Source organism: Drosophila nasuta, chromosome 2L (genome assembly GCF_023558535.2).
Source record: "Drosophila nasuta strain 15112-1781.00 chromosome 2L, ASM2355853v1, whole genome shotgun sequence".
Classification (NCBI taxonomy): domain Eukaryota; kingdom Metazoa; phylum Arthropoda; class Insecta; order Diptera; family Drosophilidae; genus Drosophila; species Drosophila nasuta.
The window spans coordinates 24,630,032-24,645,141 of record NC_083455.1 but is presented as its reverse complement, the minus strand read 5'-3'; the positions used below and the strand labels follow the sequence as shown (position 1 = coordinate 24,645,141).

At 40.8% G+C, this 15,110-nt stretch overlaps 2 protein-coding genes across 3 annotated transcripts in view; one reads left to right on the top strand and one right to left on the bottom strand.

Annotated features, from left to right (window-relative positions):
- The window catches only part of LOC132783646 (unconventional myosin-VIIa), a 39,118-nt gene extending 26,536 nt beyond the window's left edge, over positions 1-12,582 (top strand). The window contains exons 2-10 of one of the 2 annotated variants that reach the window (XM_060788958.1): positions 186-449; positions 1,634-2,755; positions 2,820-3,335; positions 4,385-5,413; positions 7,875-8,084; positions 8,149-8,435; positions 8,959-10,500; positions 11,154-11,277; positions 11,344-12,582. In XM_060788958.1, coding sequence (XP_060644941.1) covers positions 186-449; positions 1,634-2,755; positions 2,820-3,335; positions 4,385-5,413; positions 7,875-8,084; positions 8,149-8,435; positions 8,959-10,500; positions 11,154-11,277; positions 11,344-12,582 — 6,333 coding nt within the window. Of the gene's footprint in view, positions 1-185; positions 450-1,633; positions 2,756-2,819; positions 3,336-4,384; positions 5,952-7,874; positions 8,085-8,148; positions 8,436-8,958; positions 10,501-11,153; positions 11,278-11,343 lie in introns of those variants that run through there. The other variant, XM_060788957.1, reaches the window with a different exon arrangement.
- LOC132783651 (zinc carboxypeptidase-like) lies at positions 12,541-15,106 on the bottom strand. Its single transcript, XM_060788970.1, has 5 exons — positions 14,921-15,106; positions 14,723-14,859; positions 13,342-13,726; positions 12,885-13,272; positions 12,541-12,819 (listed from the first exon to the last, which is right to left on the bottom strand). Exons 1-5 carry the CDS (start codon positions 15,083-15,085, stop codon positions 12,623-12,625), a joined length of 1,272 nt encoding a protein of 423 aa, XP_060644953.1. The 5' UTR covers positions 15,086-15,106; the 3' UTR covers positions 12,541-12,622.
- Positions 15,107-15,110: the final 4 nt, after the last annotated feature.

Below are 15,110 nucleotides of genomic sequence, written 5' to 3'. Positions count from 1 at the left end.
ATTACAACTGAAGTAAAAAATAATCAGTTTGCCTCGCATTGAGAAATACTCTATGCGTATTTCAAAACTACTTGTCTTCAAGTTATATATCTATATCTTATCGATTTGAAGTATGCGTGCGCGTGTACATCAACCAGACTATTATAAAATCGATAAGATCTCTCACGATTTATTTCAAATTGCAGGGCGAATATGTGTGGGTTAAGCCACAGAACACAACATCGGAATTCGCAGTGCCATTTGGAGCACGCATCGTGCGCACGGAGAAGACACAAACTTTGGTCTGCGATGATGCGAACAAACAGTTCTGGGTGCCAGCTGGCGATGTGCTCAAGTCGATGCATCTCACCTCACATGAGGATGTCGAGGATATGATCACACTCGGTGATCTGCAGGAATACACGATATTGCGCAATCTGCAGACACGCTATGCCAAACAGTTGATTTATGTAAGTAGAAATCCGAACTTTTCATATATATTAATATAAATATAACTTAAGTTTTGTAAAGCTTTGTTTTGAATTATAGTTTAGTTCTTGAATTATGTTATTACTATACACACTTAATTTTAATTTGTATACGTAAAACTGAGTAATCAAAATTGTGAATTTATAAATTATTTTAAGTTCAAAATAGTTTATTTAACAGATTTTTATTTCACATTATTATTAATATATGTATATTGAATCCTACGATTGTATATATTTCAAGTTAAAGATACTGTTAACTTTAATGTAGAAGTAAAGTGAAAACTTTAATACACAAGTATTATAAAGTACAAAGCTAAAAAAACATGTAGCCTAGCTTTTAATAAGTTAGCTTATTGTCACACCAAATTTAATTTAAATTAAACTTTATTCTATGTTAAAATGTTGTTTTTACTGCCTATCAAAATTACTAAAACAAATTTCACTTTAACTTCATTTTAATATTCATTTTCTTAAGTATAGTCAGTTAACGTCTTGAAGTATTTATTTTATTTTGTATATTAAGCCAAAATCTTATGTATTTCATTTTAGTTTTTACTACTTCTTATTTAATAAGTTAAAATACTATTGAAATATAATTTAAATTTAATTTCGTTCAATCTTCAATTTAAATATGGGTAATTCTCTAGTAAATGTCGCATGCGACCAGCTTTACAGTAACAAAAAAAAAACATAAACTAAAACAATTTTAAAAATCAGTATAGGTTATTCTTAAATAGGATTAGCACTATTTTTAGAGCTAAGATTGATTTTAGGAACTTGTTCTGTTTTACGATAAAATATATAAATTCGTTAATTTTTTGGTTTTGCGTTAATTGTTAATTTTTGCAATTATCAGAACAGAAAACAAAACAGAAAATTCCAAAACCATTCTTAGCTCTAATTAAAGTACTAATCTAGAGCTATAAAAATAACCTTTTCTTATTTTAAAATTGTTTCAGGTTATGTTTTTTTTTGTTCACTGAAAAGGTGATGGCACGCGACATCCCTCAGAGAATTACCTATATGCATAAATTCTAAGCATAAATTCCACTCTTATTTAATTTGAATATGTAATAAATTTTAGGTATAAGTATTCTTAAAATACTAAAAAGTTCTCTAAATGCTAACTCCTCTAACTAATGGAACATTTTTACTGTTTGCAGACCTACACAGGCTCCATGCTGGTGGCCATCAACCCGTACCAGATACTGCCCATCTACACACACCGCGAGATTCAGCTGTATCGCAACAAGAAACTGAACGAGCTGCCGCCGCACATCTTCGCCATCAGCGACAATGCCTTTCAGCGATTGCAGCGACACAAGGAGAATCAATGCGTTGTCATCAGCGGCGAGTCGGGAGCTGGGAAAACGGAGAGCACCAAGTTGATACTGCAGTATTTGGCTGCAATCAGTGGGAAACACTCGTGGATCGAGCAGCAAATAATTGAATCGAATCCCATTATGGAGGCCTTTGGCAATGCCAAAACGGTGCGCAACGACAACTCGTCGCGCTTTGGCAAATACATTGACATACGCTTCACACCCGACGGCGCGATTCAAGGTGCTCGCATTCAGCAGTATTTGCTCGAGAAATCACGTATTGTGTTCCAGAGTCGCGACGAGCGCAACTATCACATCTTCTACGCAATGCTGGCGGGCTTAAGCGCCGCGGAACGTGCTCGCCTCCAGCTGGAGGAGCAATCGCCGAGTCAGTATCATTATTTGGCACAAGGCGGCTGCTTTACGCTGCCGGGCAAACAGGATGCCAAGGATTTTGCGGACATACGTGCGGCACTCAAAGTGCTCTCCTTCAAACCGGATGAACTGTGGTCCATACTCAGTTTGTTGGCTGCCATTCTGCATCTGGGCAATTTGCGTTTCAAGGCCATCGAAGTGGCTAACTTGGACACTGCCGAGGTGGATGACAACCTCAATTTGCAGCGTGTGGCACAGCTTTTGGGTTTGCCAGAGGCATCACTGAACACCGCTCTCACGCAGCGGACTATCTTTGTGCATGGTGAGCATGTGGTGACCAGTCTGTCCAAAGAAGCGGCCATTGAGGGACGCGATGCGTTTGTGAAGTCTCTCTACGATGGCATCTTTGTGCGCATCGTGCGACGCATTAACGACACCATCGACAAGAAGCCAGAGGCGCCGGTGAACAGCATCGGAGTGCTGGATATCTTTGGCTTTGAGAACTTTGACAACAACAGCTTCGAGCAGCTGTGCATCAACTATGCCAACGAGAATCTGCAGCAGTTCTTTGTCGGTCACATATTCAAGGTAAGTTTGGACTATACATCTTCCTTTACTCTATAAGAATACTTATCATATTCTACCTTCACAGATGGAACAAGCCGAGTACCAGCTGGAGCACATCAACTGGCAGCACATTGAGTTCCAGGACAATCAGGACATTCTCGATTTGATTGGCATGAAACCTGTGAATATTATGTCGTTGATCGATGAGGAATCAAAGTTCCCAAAGGGTACAGATCAAACGCTGCTGGAGAAACTCCATGTGCAGCATGGCAATCGTTCGATGTATGTCAAAGGAAAAACCACACAGACTTCGCTCTTTGGCATTCGTCATTATGCTGGCATTGTCATGTATAATCCTCTGGGTTTCTTGGAGAAGAATCGCGATTCTTTCAGCAGTGATTTGCGTAATTTGGTTCAACGCGCCAGCAACAAGTATCTGGTGGATATTTTCCCGCATGAACTCCCCATGGACACAACAAAGAAGCAGCCAACGCTAAGCGTCAAGTTCCGCAATTCGCTGGACATGCTAATGCGCACTTTGTCGCAGGCTCATCCTTACTTCATACGCTGCATTAAGCCCAACGAGTTCAAGGAACCAAATGTGAGTAAATAATGTTTTTATTTTTGTTTCACTTCACTTCATTTAACTTGAAATTGAGGTATCTTTTCTGCTCACAAATTCTTGAATTCATATGAGCGCTTAAAAGTATGCTACAGAATTTTTTTTTAAATTTAATACGCGTTATATTGGCAGTTTAATAAGCTTCTTGGTTAGCATTTTATAAAAATGCAATTGCCTTGTTCTAGAATGAAAATCAATCTTCTACTCGTAGTATTTTATATCTACTAAAAATATTTTTAAAGCACCAGAACTTAATTTTGTGGCTTAGCTCTCTGATTAGAGTGCTTTACTTAGGAAGTCGTTTATTTTACAGCCGGATTTCTTGAGAAATTTTCTTTGTTCTTATCTTAAGAAATAACTTTTACAGTTTTTGGCATAGAAGTGCTAAGTTTTTAAGCAATGCAGTGCAAGTGAAAATATATGTGAATGTGTCAGTTAACGTTATTAAAAGTGCAACTATTGATATCACTCATCATTAAATCAGAGGATATGCAGGGATTGAACTTACTCATCATTTAATTAGAGGATATGCTTTGAAATTAATGTGAAATCATTTAAGGCATCAACGCAATTATAAACACATTATCTAGAACTATTTTATGGAAAAACTGCAACGATTGAAATATGCAATTTTCAAGATAATAATTGTGCAATTGCTCTTACTAAAAAAAAGGGCAACAAAAGTGTACAGGGATAATCAGAAAGTGAAATTTATATTAAGATGATCGCATAATCAACGCATTGTTTTATTAAGAAGACATTATGACAATAGCATGAAATTCATCACCATTCTACGTTTAATTCCACAACAACCATGTGAATATAAAAAAGAGCAGTGCATCAGCTCCAACTCTACATTCAACTTTACATCTCTATCTTCAACATCTTCATCATTGAGCAAACCTCATCTCATCTTCATCTTCTTCACATCATCATTAAGAAACCACTCATCAGATGCTTCTATCATTTCATCATCATCGCTTCTTTAAACGTTGCCTTACTAATCCCGTTTATCTCTGCCTCTGCAGAACTTTGATAAGGAGCTGTGCGTGCGCCAATTGCGCTACTCGGGCATGATGGAGACTGCCAGGATACGTCGTGCTGGTTATCCGATACGCCACGCCTACCGCGCCTTTGTGGAACGTTATCGATTGCTGGTGCCACGCACTGGACCGTTGGATGAATGTGATTGTCGGCTGTTGGCGCGACAGATTTGCGAGGCAGCGTTGCCTGCGGACTCGGATCGTCAATTCGGACGCACGAAGCTGTTTCTGCGCGATGAGGACGATGCGCTGCTGGAGGCGGAACGCTCTCGCGTGATGCTCAAGTACATTGTGACTATTCAGCGAGGTTTTCGTCGCGTGCTCTTCCGTCGCTACCTCAAGCGATATCGTCAGGCCATCATCACAGTGCAGCGCTATTGGCGAGGACGCATGCAGCGTCGTCGTTATCTGACCATGCGACGTGGCTTCCACAGACTGGGGGCATGCATTGCTGCCCAGCAGCTGACCACGAAGTTCACGATGGTGCGCAGTCGTACAATCAAATTGCAGGCACGGAGTCGCGGTTATTTGGCCCGAAAGCGTTTCGCTTTGGAGTTGACATCGCGACGCCAACAGCACAAGGAAAGGAAACGCGTCAAGGAGCAAGAGTTGTTGCGTCTGAAAGCGGAGCAAGAACTGCTTCAACAGCAGCGACTCAAGCAGCAGCAGGCTGAAGCGGAGCAGCTGCGTCTGAAGCAAGAACAAGAGCAACAACAGCGACTCAAGGAACAAATCGCAGCGAGAAATGCGGCTGCCATGGCTGCAGTGCATCAGCCGAAGCGCACAAAGTCCATCAAGCGGAACGAGCAACCTGTGCTGCCTGCCCCCACGTTGCAAGCACGCATGTCGCTGCCCCCGCCGCCCCCGATGTCACCCATCATCATCACACCGATGGCAGCACGGCCGAATAGCAGTGCGGCAAAGACAAACGGTTTGGCTGTGGAGACACCTGGTTACGATGCCTCCAAGCAGATTGTGGACGATGTGTTTGGCTTCCTCAACGATGAGCCCGATGTGAGTGGGCCACTGGGGCCGAATGTGAAGGAGAAGTCATTGCTCTTCGAGCGCGAGTTGCGATTGCGCAAAGACATTCCCACAAAGCTGTTGTCCCGACCCGTCAACTACTATGAGGCGACGCCACGCCCAATTGTCAATCAGACGCGTCTCTAGCAGTTGCGTGTGCTGGGACAGCCCTGAACAAAAAGAAACATAGTTTTATTTTAGTGTATTTAAGTCTATATATATGTTACGAATATTAGTAGCTGATATTACAAAAGAGCAGTTGAAAGTGGAGCTAACTTTTTGGCTTCCTCAATTGCTCGACTTGTGTTGTCAACTGGGAAAAAAGAAACAAATGAAAAATATGGGACTTGTCTTTGTACAAAATGTTGTTATATAAATGTCGGCATGTATATATAAAAAATAATAGAAAAACAAAGCTTTGTTCCTTGTGATTGTTTGATAATGTTACATATGTAATTTAATTTATTTTGTATTTGTAAATAAAACGCGCTTCGGTGATATCTTAAGAATTCAGAGATATCCCCACACATATATTTATCTATATGCAAATCTCATTTGTCTTTTCGTTGTGGTTTGTGGTGTAGATTATGGATTGATTGTGTGTTCTGTTCTTTGTTCTTGTTGCTTTGCTCTCATCGCGCTTATCTCACATTTGTTCTATATATATAATATATATATTTATATAAGTAGTAAATTATATAGTCATCCTAAGCAGGCGCTTTTCCAATCAATGTCAACTGAATATCATCTTCGATTGCTATCTTATTGAGTCCATAGCTAAAATTAGTTGAGTGACGATTTCGGATCGCAATTTAATTTGAACTTGTTTTTATTATCTACGGAAATTTTGACCATATTTAATTTTGTTTTCTTACACTTCTATTCAAGTTATTGATAACGCAATTTCAATTGCGCCACACTTGGGCGTTATTTACATAAACAGTCCAACTGATTAGAGCTCTTTAATCTTTCAACATTTGATTGGCAATCCATAAAGTTATTGCTTCTTTTTATTTGCTATTTTTATATTTTATTTAAACAAATATTTTTAAATGCCATTACGTGGTTATCTTATCCTACACTTACCTTCGGTTTGGCCTTCTGTTAATAAGGCGAGAAATATTACAAAATCTCTACATAAATATAGATATCAGAGCTAAACCAATTTTATTATCATGAATGCTGTAAAATTGTCAAAGTTCACAAAATTTTAATTAAAAAAATGTTGTGAGTAATAGGAAAAAATGCATTCTGAAAAATCGTCAAGTAATACAAAAAACAAATCTTCAAAATACTCTAAAGAAATCTTACTTTTTGAGAAAACAACTTTTAACTAAATATTTAATGCTTTTAGGTTTAGAAATTACCATTTTCAATTTTATTTAAATTTCTTTTTTAGTACTAAAAATAATCTATTATTTTAATACCATTATTTAAAAGACAACTTTGACTATTTGCAATGAATCATCAGAGACAAAAGTTCAGTTTCCACATTTTTTTAATTTAAAATGTTTTCTTCACCAAAATCTGTAGAACTTTAGTTAATTCTGAAGAATCATTATGGATAAATTTCAACTTTAAATATAAATTTCAACTCAGTTTCCTTTTAAACTCGTACAATTTCCTTTGGAATTTTAAAGATTTAAATTTGTTACGGCAGCTTTAGGTCATTGTATTGAATCGCTAGAGATAGAGTTCAACCTTTAATATAAGTGTAGCGTTTAGTTTTCTTAAACTAAGTACCCTTTATAATTTCGAACTTTTTTAAATGTTTCACAAAAAGCCAGAACAAAATTTCCTTAACTGTTCAGGCAATTGCGGTTAATTTTGATTAACCATTAGAAACAAAGTTCAACTTTTAATATAAATTTAAGTTTTAATCCTAAACTAAAATTTCTTTTGAATTTCAAAGTTTTTCAAATTTTTCACAAAAATCCACCTCATAACTTTCCTTGAAATGAAACAACAAACAACACAACACAAATTTTTAAATTTATTCAAAAACAATATTTTCAAATGATTCAGAGTCCGAATCGAAGTCCAAAGCGAAGTCCACGTCCAAGTCCAGAGATGCACACGGTTCGGTCGATTGTCAGCGACTAAGTTTGAAATAAGTTCTATGTTAGTCAAAGAGCTCAATCAGCTCAGTTATCGGCAACGGAAGGCGTTGAAAGAGTAAATACACAAATGCCTACCAAAATGATAAATGACATAAAAATGCGATCGTAAATAATCGGCAGAGTTTCCAGAGTCTTATCGCCATGGGCATATCTTAAAGAAAAAAGCTTACTATAGATAACTGGCAGCTACACATAGATTACGGTTGACTAAGTACGGGGCAGGTACAATAAATACTAAATTAAAAATAGTATCAATCGAAGCGTATAAGAGAAATGAACTGTAAAGTTGAAATGAAAATTGATATTGATAATTGTATACTCTATCCTTTTAGATCACCCTGAAGAAGTCGAGCAGTATTACTTCTGTGGGCACAATTCGATTACCGAAACCTGTGCCCAACCATGTTGACACCTCAGACTTTAGCTTCCAGAAATATGCATCCACTTACTTCTGCAGCGGCAACACTTCTCAGCATGAAAGGAAACTTCTAAAGCAACCTTTGCTGAAGCATGATCTGCCTGTTGAGCAAATGGCAGCCAAGGTAGGAAATGGTTTACTCTAAAAGTAAACTAATTTTATTTATAATAAATTTCTGTATATTTTAGGCCATTTGGATGCTGATACTGCGCTTCATGGAGGATCTTCCAGAAGCTGCTCCTACTCCGAAAGATCACTCGCTGCGCCATTCTCAACTCATGCAGGACATGGCTCGCATTCTTGGCTCTAAGCCACGTCGCTTCATTCGCCAGACTCTGCGAAGGCAACCGAAATTAATTGGCAATGGCCAACGCGAAGCTGAGGATTTCTATCAGCTCTGGCTGAATGCAGGCAGCAGTCATCTGGACAAGCTGCAGTTTATTATAGGGCATGGAATTCTCAAAGAGAGCTTGAGGTAAGCGGGGCAGGAACTTTTAAATACTTAAATTACATTTTCATAAATTTGTATCAAAGCAAAATGAATAGGAATGTGAAGTTGAATATCTTATTCCTGAACCTTTTCCTTTGAATTTACTATTTGATATTTTCGTGCATATTTTCTATTACTGTGAAAAGTTAATGTATCTTTATTTATATTCTATATATGTTATATTCCCAATTCAAGAATATAACATTTAATTTCCCATATAAATATAAATATATATATTTCTATTAATAATATTCTTACACTACACACTACGTAATATATTTAATTTACTTACAAACTAAAATAGGACTTAACTTAATTTCTACTATTTAGGATTATCCTATTTAGGCTACATTAATATCCTAAATCGTATAATTAATTTAGTATATTAATTTATCCCATTTAAGTTTGTCCCTCACATTCCTACTTATAATATTATATTTATTTTATTTATATACCCAATTCAATTCTTATTCACATTTTCAAACCTTTTTCTCCTTTCCCCTTTCAGGGATGAAATCCTCGCTCAGATTTGCAAGCAGCTCTATTTGAATCCCAGTCGTGGCTCCTATGCTCGTGGTTGGCTGCTGCTCTCCATTTGTCTGAGTTGCTTTCCGCCCAGCAGCAACTTTGAGCCCTATCTGCGCAGCTACATGAAGCTGGGCACCGCCAAGTTGCATTCGTCTTCCTCCCTACAACATCTGGAACACACTTTAGCGAACGGAGCGAGATCACAGCCTCCATCGTTGTTAGAACTCCAGGCAATACGCAACAAGGAGCCGCTGAAGTTGGCCATTTATCTGATGGATGGCGAGGCGCGTAAGCTGCAAGTGGATGCCGCCAGCACAGCAAGGGAGGCAGTGCAGCAGCTGTGCGATGGACTCGGCTTAAGCGATAGCTTTGGCTTCGGTTTGGTGTTGTCCTTCCAAGAGAAACTTATGCCTCTCGGAGCGGGACGTGAGCATGTGCTCGATGCCATTTCCAGCTGCGAGCAACGAGATTTGGATTCACCTTGGAAACTTTATTTGCGAAAGGAGCTCTTTGATGCCTGGTACGATCCTGCAGTGGATCCAAAGGCCACGCATTTGATCTACAAACAAGTTGTGCTTGGTCTGAAGTGTGGCGAATATCGTTGTCGCTCCGAAAAGGACATTGCCATGGTCTGTGCCTTGGCTTGTTACATTGAACATGGCGCAGGAGTTGCAAATACTTTGAATGAGCAGCAATTGACCGAGTTTGTGCCCAGAGATCTGTTGGCTCCCGGTGAGCGTGCGGTGCAGAATTGGAGTCGTCTCATTGCGGCGACTTACGAGCGCAGCGCCTACGTCAAGAAGGGACAGGATGCGTTGTCCCAACAGCGTGCCAAGGAAGACATTTGCCTCTTTGCGCATCTCTCGTGGCCCATGCGACATTCGCGTCTCTATGAAGTGCAACGTCTTTCCGGACCAAAGCTACAGAGCGATGAACTCATGCTGGCCGTGAATGCATCGGGACTCTCGCTCATCGATGAGACCGAGCAAGTGCTCGCCTCCTGCACATATGCGGAGCTCGTCAAAGTGCAGTTCGAGGCGCAAGATCAGTTGCATGTGCGCACCGTGCAGCATGAGAACTTTGTGCTGCAGTGCAGCGAAGCCTTGGACGCAGCGGAGCTCATCAATTACATGCTGCTCAATCTGCAGCAACGTTCGAGCTATGCGGTGGCCATTGAGGGTTGTGAAGCAGAACAACATCTAGAGGAGCAGTTGCTACTCTCGCCTGGTGACTTGGTTCAGTTTGAGGCAGGAGTCACAGGTGGTCAGCTGCTTGCGGATGATGTGCGACGTCCTTGGCGCGGTTCTGCCAATGGACAGACGGGTGAATTCGCCGCTGGCAATGTGCGTGTGTTGGCCACATTAACACGACCCAGTGTCGCCTTGCAACAGGTGTTCAAGGAGCACACAGCGGGTGCTAAAGTGGCGTCGATTAAGCAGGAGCTGGAACAACCCGTGGCGCCTAAGCGACGTCAGCACAGCTTGGCACAGTTTGCGGAGCAACAGTTCAGAGAAAACTTGGAGTAAGTGACAATTTTGATACTCGATAGCTTTAAGGGAGATAACTTTATATAGCAAAGGAAATAGTATTCGTATTCTTTATGAAGTAAAAAAATTATTAAAATTATAACCATATAGAGATACTTTTGTCGGTTGATCTGCCTGTCAGTCTGTATAAGCAGCTTGACGCAGAGAAGAAGATACTCTAATAACGTAACTGATAAACTTCTTGGCAATATCTCAACATAACAAACTTGACTGATTTTGGAAAGGTGAAAAACAGTCTATTAAACAATGGTATGAAACTTCTTCAACTTCAAAAAGTTATTTTTATTAAAGTTTGTTAATCAAAAATGAATTTAGCGCGGCAGAATGTGAAACTGAGTTTTCATAAATTAATTTATAAAAGTTGTTAGTCAAATATGAATTGGAATCAGTCCAGATTTTAAGCAGACGAATGAGAAGTAAAGGGTCTATTACAGTCAAAACATGGCTGTAGTTCACTTACTTTTTTTATATTCTTATATTATAATTGGTAATCAAAAAATGAATTTGTAGCTGCTTAGATTTTAAGTAGGCTACTAAAAAAATGAAGGGTCTTCCACAGTCAAGTTTTCGTACTTCTTGGTACTATTTCTCTAGCTTAGCACATATTAATATTCTATTTTCTTTACAGCTCTGAATTGGCTCCACTTTGGCGATATTCCCCCGAGCCACTAAAGGCTCCTCTACTCAAATCCCTTCATTCGCAACCGCAACTCTATCAGCAAGCGTTAGTCATCTACCATCACATACAAAAGGTAAGAAGATAAACAATCTTTACTTTCCTCACGTTCCCTTTTTAATCTCTCCACTCTTTCCCCCAGTACATGGGCGACATTCCCCGCGGTCAGCTGGCTGTAAACACGGATTTAATCTTCCAAGCAGCTTTGCATCAGCCACTGCTCTGTGACGAACTCTTCTGCCAGCTGATGAAGCAACTCACCGGCAACACAAACGTCGAGAGCGAGCAACGTGGCTGGGATCTACTCTATTTGGCCACTGGGATAATGGTTCCGAGTGTGTTGATCATGCGTGAACTGATTCTGTTGCTCCGTCTGCGTTCGGATGCCTTGGCAGATGCTTGTTTGAAGCGTCTGAAGCGCAGCTTGCAGCATGGACAACGCAAGCAGCCGCCGCATTTGATTGAAGTAGAAGGCATTCAACAGCGTTGCATGCACATCTATCACAAGATCTATTTCCCCGACGACACTGTGGAAGCCTTTGAGATAGAGTCGCATACTCGAGGCGCTGCACTCATCTCGGATGTTGCGCAGCGCTTGGAATTGAAATCGCAGCTGGGCTACAGCATATTCTTGAAGATTGGCGAGAAAGTTTATGCCATGCCCGAGGAGGAATTTGTGTTCGATTACATCACGGAGCTGCTGCACTTTGTGCGTCAACAGAAAAGCATTCGCGCCAGCTGCGATGCGCATTATCAACTGCATTTCATGCGCAAACTCTGGCTGGACTCGCAGCCGGGCAACGACATCAATGCGGATCTGATCTTTAGCTATCCCCAAGAGTTGCACAAATATCTTAAAGGTTACTACGCGGTGGACTTGGAGCAATCGCTGCAATTGGCGCAGCTCATCTACAGCGCCGATCAGCAGCGTGATGAGGCTTTGCAACTTCAAGAGCTGGTCCCGGAGGATTTGTTGCCACAGCGGACGCTGGCCGAGTGGCAGCAACAGTTGCTGCCGCTGTTGGAGCAAAGCGAGCAACTCGAAGAGGATCAGGCGAAGCTTTTGCTGCTCCAGCAGCTGGCCAAGCAGCCTTGCTATGGCTCCACTTTCTTTGCGGTGAAGCAGCTGAATGATTCATCGCTGCCCGAACAGCTGTTGATTGCCATCAACTGCGACGGGTTGCAGCTACTCGATGCACAGACGAAGCAACTGCTGCATAGTTATAGCTATGCGGAGCTTGGAATCTGGAGTTCGGGCAAAAATCATTTTCATATACGTTTCGGCAACATGATTGGTGCCTCGAAGCTGCTGTGCAGCACAAATCAAGGCTACAAAATGGACGATCTGCTGGCCTCCTACATGAGGTACTTTAATCGTTAACGCGACAACAAGAAATATACAAAAGCAATGTCATCATCATCTACACTATGTAACCCAGCTCGTTGGTCTTCTTAATCAATGCAATCATGCCGGTCATCAGCTCCTCGCAGTTTGGTTTAATCTGTGCCGGGGGCAGCACAAATCCATAGCGTCCGGTGTCGCGGTACTCGATGGTGTAGGCCACCTTCTTGTCCAGCTCATTGAAGACCCAGTCCACGCTGCTGCCCGAGGCAACATCTAAAAGGAAAACATAAACATTAAATTCATTAACCTAAGCAACGCCATCGAAATCTTCATCTTACAGAGCGTGGTTGCTGTGGAGCCGCGTACATAAGTTGTGCCGTAGACCATGTTTTGTATGGCATCAACGAAGGCTGTGCCAATCTCCTGCAGGTCGTCGTAGTTCTCAGGAAAATCTTCCGCCGTGTGACCGTAAGGTGACAACAGCCACTGGCCGTAAGAGTGGAACGAAAGGTAAACATCAAACTTATCCTGAATGCTGATCAAATACTCAGACAGCGACTTCGCTTCCGGTTCGGAAAAGGCAACATCACCGGCAAAAGTTTCGCTGCAAGGATTGCTAGAGGCGCCGTTGTTCTCCATCCAATGGGAATCAAAGTTGCGGTTGCCATCGACGCCAATGCACGAGTTGGTGGCATGTGGTTGACGCGTCTTGCGCCACATGCGATTCTACTCCACACACAAAAAATAGTTGTAAATCATCGAATCGAATCACATTCATTCATTCACACCACTTACCTTGGTATGCGAGTACTCAAAGCCATCCACATTGAACACGGGCACAATGTACCAATCGTAACTCTCGGCCAGATTGCGCACCTCTGTATCCTGGGACGTCAACAGCTCGTTGATGAAGTACGTGGCACTCGCCGATGTGATCCATTCACGTGCATGAATGTTTGACTCAATGAAGATGCCTCGCTTGTTGGTGCCATGCGAGATCTTGATGCCACGAATGCGGCGTCCTTCATAGGATTGTCCCACTGTGAACTCCTCGGTGACACTTGGATACGCAGCAAAGATGCTATCGAGCCACGCCTCAATCTCGTCCAGCTCGTAGTAGCGTGTCCAGCCAAAGGTGCTGCTATCTCGGCCACTTGGCACTTGCTCGTCGTCGATAAGCCTGAAGCAACACAACACAACAAAAAACACAATATCATTATCACGTTTACAATATCCATTTGGCATTTCCCACAATCTTATCGGGCATAGGAGAAGAAGAACTGCTCAACTGCAGATAAAGCTTACGATTTTAGCAAAAGATTATCCTTCAAAGGTCGTTGTTCAACAGGGGAAATATTTTGCAGAAGCTCTAAGGTAAGGTACAACTTATTTCTTAAATACTCTAGAAAACTTGCTCATACCTGATACCTTAAATATCTTTAATCACTTAAAAAAGCAAGATACGAATTAGAAAAGTTTTCTTTTAACGGAAGTATAAACTATTGTTAGGAATGACCTTTAATATAAAAGGTATATTGTACCTTAGTGTCCTCAATCCCTCTATCAATATGAGAAGTACAAGCTGATGTGGTCAAGAACTGCCTTTAATATTTGCTGAGGTATACTTAAATATATTAGCAATAATCTCTAGTTATCTCAGTGAGTCTGTCTCCCAGTTCATCTAGCAATCAATCAAACTGTCTTTCTGTCTGTTACGTCAAACCTTTTGTCCATCCGCCTCTTTGCTTACAGAGACTTTAATTTGTATGAGTATTCTCTTTCAATCCGTCATTCTTCAGCCATCCGTCTGTCTTTTCAGCTGCCTATGTTTTATATTTTATATGGCCTTTATTTTGCCTGCTTTAAAACTTGATATATTTTATCTATCTTTAATATTTCATCGCAATTACATAACTTACATATACTTTATTGAATAAGCTAAACGAAAAGCCAAGAAACAGCTTTAGCGCCATCTAGCGGTCGTGGCACACTTGGCTTAGCGCGATTCGATATATTTGCTAGCAAATTTAGCGCCATCTAGCGTTCGGGGTATGCTTGGCTTGGCCAGTGCTATGCGAAATATTTGCTTGCAACTTTAACTCAACTTTGCTCAATAAATCAAATATTCACAAATAATATTTTACACAAAACAAATTTTCACTTTCTTCATACTCACTTTTGCACATTGGGAATAAGCACTTCATTACTAATGCCGGCGAGTTTTAATAATATTTGAAAGCGATTCAGCTCAGTAGGATTCACCATGACGTGCACTTCCTTAGAGTACTCCTCGTAATCCTTCCAGATGTCATACTAAAGCAAGGCAAATTAAAGGGTATCCAAAACAGCAAACACACTTGAACTCAACACCCACCTTTTCGCTTAGTGAACACAGTTTATTGACGATAGCCAATTGTAGTTTATTGCTAATTTTCAATTTATAGACACTGTGATTATCGAATCGCAATTTTGCCGTATCCTTAATTGTGGCGGCACTGGCCAGGACCACGAGCGAAGCGAACAACCAAATGAAACGCATGACGAACGACGACTAACTAGCTAAA